Source organism: Engraulis encrasicolus, unplaced genomic scaffold, assembly GCF_034702125.1.
Source record: "Engraulis encrasicolus isolate BLACKSEA-1 unplaced genomic scaffold, IST_EnEncr_1.0 scaffold_514_np1212, whole genome shotgun sequence".
Taxonomy (NCBI): domain Eukaryota; kingdom Metazoa; phylum Chordata; class Actinopteri; order Clupeiformes; family Engraulidae; genus Engraulis; species Engraulis encrasicolus.
The window spans coordinates 19,079-27,500 of record NW_026945824.1 but is presented as its reverse complement, the minus strand read 5'-3'; the positions used below and the strand labels follow the sequence as shown (position 1 = coordinate 27,500).

The window sequence follows — 8,422 nt, the reverse complement described above, 5'->3', positions numbered from 1 at the left end:
ATGTTGCCACTTAATTATCAGACTCCCTGCATGGTGGAGAGTTGGTGCAAGTGAAGTCTAAGTTTTATTTTAGCATGATGATCAAGTGCTCCACGTGCTTTCAAGTGGACTAAGTGACACAACCAGGCTACTGCGAGTTTGCAGCACAGGCTTAAATGTCTGAAAAGCATGCTGTGTACATGATTTGTTCAGTGTTTTATCTGCATAATATACACATTATTTGGTACATTTTTATTTGGGCAGTGTATATTGATTTCAAAACCATGATGAATCACTCTCTTTCCCCCCCCCCAGTAGACAGCATGCTACTAAAGGTGAGGCTTGGTGATGCCCAGAAGTTTGTTCGCATAACAGAGCCAAACCTGACAGATTTTCTTGATGCAGGTAAGGAGAATGTAGATCACGGTGCACATTCAATTAACATTTTTTTGAGCTCAGATTCTATTTATGCAAATGCTTTATTTGTGCCTGTTTCGTAGCATTTGCAAAGTTTGGAGTGCCACCCGTGACAGAAGGTGTTAAGGTCATTGACAGCTCTGGGACGGAGGTGGATGAAGATGTTTTTGAGGATATCGTTAATGATCCTTCAACTGGTGTGTTGACCATTCGATATGACACAGGTTTGTTTCACATTTAAAAGTTCTTGGCTACATGAAAGCGTACTGTTGTTACTATATTAATGCATTAATGATGTGCCTTGTCCCTCTTGGTCAATTGACAGGTTCTGTCTCCCCTGTGTGCTCCCTGGAACGTTCTCTACCACAGTCACCCAATACATCGGATTCACAGGACACCATAATCCTTCCAGTTGGTCCTGCTGAAAAGCGTCAGAGGCTTGATTTGGAGGCTAAGCAGGTAAGGAGAGATGTATCAGTGCTCTTTTCTGGTGTATCTCAATCTGAATTGTACTGGGGGATGCTCTGATGAATTGATGGTTATTTGCTGATATTTTTGAAAAAATGTTGCTCTCGTTGCTCACTTTGAATGCCACTTTTAGGAGACTGTCTCTAAATGCCCCCATCTCTCCTCTGCATGCACACAAGTTAAAACATTTGGGTTTGTAGAAAAACAAGTGCCTACACTGCAGATTCAGTCTAGCTTGTTTTCCTTTCTCGACCCACATTTTCACCCAAATTTGGAAGAAGGAAAAAAACAAAAAACTGTTACATTAAATTTGTGTGTTCTTAATACAGCACCATTTAAGTTACTTTATTTGCCCTCAACCGTTCATTAAATCCATTCTGGAATACCCCTTACTGACAGATGCTTGTTGAAGAACTGTGCTGAACGTACAGTATGACTACAGTATTGTACTGATTGACCCTATCACTGGAAAATTCTTGTATCCCGCCCACACTAATCCACGCCAATATGGATCATCAGTCTACTGAATCAGATATTAGCGGTCAGAGCATCTCTATGCTTAAGTGGTGTTAATTACATCCTCAATTGTTAACTTTTTTGTTGTTGTTTTTTTGCAATCTGTTTCAAGCTGGTGAAGTCTGTTCTGGAATCGAAACCAGGTGGAGACCGGGTTGTTAACGAATATAATCGAACCAAGGCCTTGACTGATGAAACAAGAAGGAAGCTCGTCAAGATCCTAACAGCAGATATGATTGAGACACATGGGTAATTTTTTTCTCTCCTGAATGTAGTGTCATGGGTGTCATGCCTCATACTATAGGTTTCATTTAGGTATGTTCAGTTTATTCATGTACATTGGGGAAAGTAAGTGCTGTATTGAAGTAAGACCCATCCCCCTTTTTTGTTGAGTGTCTGAGAATGTCTTTCCATCAATCTTGTAGCACATCGCCACCCAGGCAGGTGAAGGAGAAGTACGCAAGAGGAATTGTGAACTTAGTTAACCTCAGCGACCCCTTCTCCAAGAATGGTTATGTAAGTTACATTAATGCAGTCATTTTGGTAAATGACAACTGTTTTGAAATATTTCAACACTCATAAAGTTATCCTGTATGTATACCCTCATGTTACCCATTGTAGCATGTAGTCTTTGAGAAAATGTTCTCTATTATCCATTCCTTCAAGGAGCACTACTACGATGGCGAAAGTGGGACGGGATACCTTGCCTGGAGAATCAAAACAGTTCAGAGGAGCAGTGCCAAAGATCGCAGAGCGTCAGGTATGCCTGTAGAAACAATGTGGAATGTTTTAATATCCCAGTCTTATGGTACATGTGTTTGCCTAAAGGACAATTGCGCTATTTTAAACATTAAGCCCCTTTTCTGAGCTGCCTGCAATGTTTTAGAGTCCCCCTCACCATTTATTTAATGCTTGCTGCCGTCTTTATTTGGCCTATTCGGATTTTGTCTCAACTGACTTTAGAATGGCCGCCTATGGGCATGTCCAAATATGTTATTAAAACCACCCTAAAATTTGGTTTCAAGAATGTGCAACTCACCAAGTGTTCAGGGGTATTCACTGATATCTCATAACAGTTTTTGTAGTGAAACGTGGCGTCTATACTTTTATGTAGCATTTTGTAAATGCATTTTTTTTTTTTTCATTTTAATTCACAAAATGGCAAATAAGAAATCACGGAAGCCATATTTCGACGTGAGATACATACTTTCAAATGTTTTGGGTGATTTTAAGAACATAGACCGCCATTGTAAAGCCAATTGAGAAAATCTACATTAGCCAAATAACGGAGCCAGCAGCACACATTAAAGGACCAGTTCTGCCAATTTCAACATGCTGTTGTATTGCTCACGCTACGCTTGACTTGTCAGTACCCGGTGATGCTGCATTTTTCAGCTCAGCCCTTTCAGAGATCTTTTTTTTTTTTTTTTTAAATGTAAACAAACGCCTGAGACCACGATCTCGGAAAAGGATGAGGAAAAAAAAAATCCTAAGGTGACAAGTCTAGGGTAGTGTGAGCATTACAACTGCATGTTGAAATTGGCTGAGCTTATCCTTAAAAAAAAAAAAAAAAAAAGGTTGAGGAGGATCTAAAATATTGAAGACAGTCAAAAAAGGAGCTCAAAGTTCAAAATGGTTGTTTATTATTAAAGTTGTCTTTTAATTGCTAATACCAGAGAGAAAATGTGAATGTTGCTGGATGTTGTGTTGGGTCTGAAAAGTCTTACTAGCTGCAACCTCACTAAGGTGTTCTATGTGTAAACGGGTATGTGTATGGTTCTGGTACAGAAACTCAGCGCTTTAGATGTATGTTTTCCACACTCCTCAAACTGGGATGGCAGACTTCAGATACAGACACATTTGTTTGCTTTTTAACCAAAATGGTTAGGTCTGTCATTGTCTTTTACTGTTGTTCCCTGTCAAACTAAAAGGAAGGAAATGATTTAAAACATTTTGCATCTTTTCTTATGTCCTTGTGTTGTCTCTAGGTGAAGGCCCATCTGGAACAGAACATGCTGGCGGTCCAACTGCCAATCGAGAATTCCAACATGTTCCAGAGACCACCCTGACTGAAGAGCAATGTAGGGAGGCCATCTCAGTGATGAAACATTCTACCGATGAAGAAATGGTGAAGAGGAAGATGAAGTTAACGTTTCCCCATCGTCGTGACTTGGTTGTTGACCCTCATCAGTCCAGCGAGATATTGTCCATTTTTCCACGATTCAAAGATGTGAAAGGATTGGTAAGTATCTTTTGCATCTTTAGCTATTGTAAAAAGTAATTGCTATTGCTTACAAATTTGTGAAAACCTAAAATTGTTCTCAATACTACTACCCCAGATTGAACAGGATTTCATCCTCATGTTTGGAGAGGCTACATCAGTGAAACTTCTGGAGAAATGGCCGACAACCTTCAAGCAGAAGATCATCCGGGAGTGCCAGAAGCTTCCAGCCGTGAATGAAATGAAGGAGCTCCTGCTGGCTGCCGATCCTCCAGAGGATAACCCAGAAGAAGATTATGAATTGGGTAGGTTTCTCATGGAATGCTCTTCTTCCATGCAGGATGCAGTTTTGTGGCACATGTAGTGTTAACAGTGGATAGTAAGGATGTTGCTACAGCACTCTTGTCAGGGATATTTACCCAGATTTTCTAGAACTGTTATTATATCTGCCACACATCAATATTAAAAAAAAAAAATCTGTTGCCCATCAAATATACTGACTTGGGTGATATACAGTATGCAGAAAACAAGAACGCTCCCACACACTGTCTTCACTTGCAGAGTTAAATAGCGACGTTCCGGTCTAGTGACATTCAAGCAATTTAAATGTGCACTGTGTAGGATTGTGGTCAGAGTGGGCTGGGCCGCTGACAGCTTTGGCTGTGCCCAGGACAAAGTCATCTGAAAAGGCCCCCACCCAATACTATCAATGTAATGAGGACCCAATTATGGGCCCTCATCTCCTTGGGCCTGGGACAACTGACCCCTTTGTCCACCTTTGTCAGCTTCCCTGAGAGTGGGTATTGCAACAATGGAACTGAGGTGCCTATTGCCAAATTTGATCTTTTTCATGACAATTTACCAAGTTATAAACGAATATTTAGTAGAAAGACAAAAGTACTGTAAGTTTTGCAGCTAAAATGCCCATTTCAGAAAATTGAGAAGAACATTGAGAAGATCCAGCTTGTCATGTATGAACAGTGCAATTTTCCCAGTCAAAATAAATGCTTAGACTTTGAGGGTGGTGGCAAGTATTCATGAAAAAGGTAATTAATTGGTTGTGAATGGGCAGCATTCATTCTGGAAATAAACTACAAAAAAATATTACACTGTCCACCATTAACAATACAAATGACTTCAAACTTTGTTTTGGCTTTGGTGCACCAATCCTGTCTTCCTACTGAATTCACAATGATGTTCTCACACTTTTTTTTGTGGGTGCACACATGCATGACACGCTTCTTTGTACAACTGTGTACAACATTGATGTAGCCAAAGTGAAGGAGAGTCCCAGAGTAGCTGAAATTAGGGCAAGACTGCTTAATTAACTTGTTTCATCAGTGCTTGGTAATACTACTTCCTCATGAAGTGTTTTCTTTGTAATGCTGGATTTAATGGTTCAAATAAGCTTGTTAGGCATATACAGTCAGTTCATGGTTACTTTCCTGGCAAAAGCCTTCATCTACAGTGTGTTGAGACTGGATGCAGGCGAAGTTTTGGTTCGTTTTCTGGTTTTAGGAAACATTTAAATATGAGACACGGACAAGACGGTACCAGCCGACAGGTTAACAATGTTGCCCATTTACGCAGAGGGGAAGATGATGTTACTATTGATATTGATGAAAGGCCCTCAACATCCTCAACAACCACAACATCAGAACCATTAAAATCCAAAAGTAACACTTTGGATATGTGTGCCACGGCTGTGGCAGAGCTCAAGACAGGGGGTGTAAGTCAGTTTCGTATAGACAAATTCGTTTCAAGAATGGAGGAAGTGTTTTTTGAGATGAGAAATGAGGCTAAAGAAACGGCCTTAGAGTGCTTATCGCCAGAGGACACAGAAATTCAGAACAAAATCGAACAAAAGTTTCATAATTTAAAAAACCCATTCACACTCTTAAACTCAGAACCCAAACGAAACAGACATTTCTCAAAGAAATGGGGAAGTGTTGAGCCGATAGAAAAAGTACTTGGAACAAGGTTTGACAGCAAAAGAAATAAAACAACAGAAACGTACGACCAGGTCATCGTGACAGATAAACTTGCATATGTTCCTATTTTGGAAACGCTGAAGATGATTCTTAACAACCCAGAACTTAAAGACATGTTGAAGCCAAGGGACATAGCCAAGGAAGGTCTGTATGCAGACTTGAGAGATGGTTCCTATTTCAAAAACAGTCCCCTGTTTTCTGTTGAAAAGGATGCATTGCAGATTCAGCTCTTCTACGATGAATTTGAAACAGGAAATCCTCTGGGTTCGAAAAAGGGTGTGCACAAATTAGGTGCTATGTATTTCACACTGAGAAATTTCCCCCCTGTCCTGAATTCTTCTTTAGTTAATATTCATTTGTGTGCTCTCTTTCACTCCCAAGATATCAAGCGCTATGGTTTCAACACAATACTTGAGCCAATTGTCCATGATCTAAAAATTCTTGAAACAGAGGGACTTCACATTGCCACACAAGGTGTGATTCGTGGTACTTTAATTCAGGTTACAGGAGATAATCTTGGTTTGCATGGTCTTTTTGGTTTTGTAGAGTCGTTTGGGGCACGATATTGTTGTCGATTCTGTCTGCTGGAAAAAGACTGTTTTCAGTCGGTGTTCTCGGAAGATGATCCAAAAGTTATACTCAGGACTGTTGACATGCACTCACACCATTGTCAAACTATACAAACAAATTCTACACTACCTCATGTATATGGTGTAAAGCGCACTTGTCTTTTGAATTCACTGAAGTATTTCCACACAGCAAACAACTTTTCAGTAGATCTCATGCATGACATACTGGAAGGGGTGGCTCAGTTTGAGGTAAAATTAGTCCTTCAGTATATTCAGAGCAACTTTCTTAATGCTGAAGAGCTTGCTGGTAGGATACATGCATATGACTATGGGTATAATCAACAACGAAATCGACCACCAAGAGTAAAACTTTTTGATGGAAGCAATGATTTGGGGCTGAATGCCACACAATCTTGGTGCTTGTTACGCAATATGCCCTTGCTATTTGGGGACTTGGTGCAAGCAGAGGATAAGTTCTGGCACCTTCTCCTTTTGCTTTTACAGCTGGTCAACATTGTATTTTCCCCTGTACTGTCAGAAGGAATGACCATATATTTGAAACATTTGATTGCTGATCACCATCGTCTATTCAAGCAACTATTCCCTGAAATCAATCTTATACCCAAGCACCATTTTTTGCTTCATTATCCGCGTATAATACGAAACATTGGTCCTGTTCTTCATATGTGGTGCATGCGTTATGAAGCAAAGCACAACTACTTTAAGAAACAGTGTAAAAATTTTAAGAACATTACTCTGTGCTTGGCTAGAAAACACCAAAATTCTTTGGCTATGAATTTTGATGTTTTCATTAATGAACGATTGATTTTGGGTCCAGGCAAGATGGTGGAGATCTCAGATCTTATCGGTGGTGTAGACGTTGCTAAGAAATTAAAAGCTGTAACACCTGTGTATTCAGCCAAATGGATCAAATACAATGGTACCGAGTACCGTCGTAACTGTGTGATTTGTATTGCTGTACACTGTGATATGCCAGTGTTTTGTAAAATCAAATCTATTATTGTCAGAGATGATGATATTGTGTTCTGTGGATTGTTGATGGAAACGGTGTGTTTTGATGAGCATTACCATGCATTCAGGGTTAGTCTGCATCCAGAAGGACTTGTTAAAGTTTTGAATGCTAATGAACTTTTCTATTTTAAGCCATTTGATGTTCAAGTGAAATATGGCACAATGGATTCCTCACCATACATAGTGCCTTACTGTCATTTTATGGCTGTGTGAAAAGTAAATAAACACAAAGAATGCACAAAGAATGCTTTTGATGCTCTGTTTATCATGAGTTGGATTTCATTTTACAGCACTTGGTTAAGTATTAATGTTGTTTTTTTTTTACATGAAGATAAAGCTGAGTGTACACTGCAAAATAATTCAAATTTAACATATGGTGTAAAACTAACACTGCTCAGAGACATATTCACTGATACATTTATATTAACTTCAATTCAGTGTTTATTATTAGGATTGCACTCTTAGTAGAGTTGATTTTGCAACATACCTGACCTACACTTATCAGAATGAGATTAACACTCCATGGAGTTATGGATTGCACTCTCAGTAGAGTTGATTTTGCTATATAATTGAGTAAATCATTAACACTTGATCAGAATAAGATTAACACTCTATGGAGTTATAGATTGCACTCTAATCAGAGTTAATTTTGCAATATAATTGAGTAAATCATTAACACTTGATTAGAATAAAATTAACACTCCATGGAGTTATAGATTGCACTCTCATCAGAGTTAATTTTGCAATATAATTGAGTAAATCATTAACACTTGATCAGAATAAAATTAACACTCCATGGAGTTATTTGATCTGTAGTGTTAACTATAAATGACACTCCTCAGTGTACACAAGTGTTAATCATTTACTCTTTATAGTGTTAGCTTAACACTCTAAATTTAACACCAGTGTTTAACACTGATTTAGAGCAGGACCAAATAGACACTAGAGTAGTGTTAATTTCAACACTTTAAGTGTTATTTTAACACTGCAAAATTTACTGTGTAGAGTTCTGGTGGTCCCATATCGGCTGCCTGTGCAGCATAAATAATAAGTTTAAGGCTTTCATGAGGACTTGTTGGATTAGGCCCCTACAGCATGATCACTGGGTTTGCTTCACTGGTTTATACAGAAGTTCAATGTGCAATATGTCATCATGAAAATGCAACACATCACTTGCAAATACACTGCAGATGTATGATACAAGAATAAGATTTGTATGAAAGCCCTAC

The 8,422-nt window shown here is 38.9% G+C and overlaps 1 protein-coding gene across 1 annotated transcript; it reads left to right on the top strand.

Moving 5' to 3' along the window:
• Positions 1-302: 302 nt before the first annotated feature.
• On the top strand, positions 303-8,079 carry LOC134444323 (uncharacterized). The gene is made up of 13 exons (XM_063193658.1): positions 303-384; positions 480-620; positions 722-855; positions 1,493-1,629; positions 1,806-1,896; positions 2,047-2,140; positions 3,369-3,622; positions 3,720-3,961; positions 5,192-5,334; positions 5,509-5,856; positions 5,974-6,066; positions 7,000-7,101; positions 8,069-8,079. Exons 1-13 carry the CDS (start codon positions 303-305, stop codon positions 8,077-8,079), a joined length of 1,872 nt encoding a protein of 623 aa, XP_063049728.1.
• Positions 8,080-8,422: the final 343 nt, after the last annotated feature.

What these genes read in the sequence shown, in the direction of transcription:
- LOC134444323 (XM_063193658.1), top strand. Translation starts at nt 303, where the DNA reads ATGCTACTAAAGGTGAGGCTTGGTGATGCCCAGAAGTTTGTTCGCATA. An exon ending in GATATGATTGAGACACATGG is followed by an intron (nt 1,630 to 1,805) that starts GTAATTTTTTTC and finishes TCAATCTTGTAG; the next exon opens with CACATCGCCACCCAGGCAGG. An exon ending in TGAAACAGGAAATCCTCTGG is followed by an intron (nt 5,857 to 5,973) that starts GTTCGAAAAAGG and finishes TTCACTCCCAAG; the next exon opens with ATATCAAGCGCTATGGTTTC.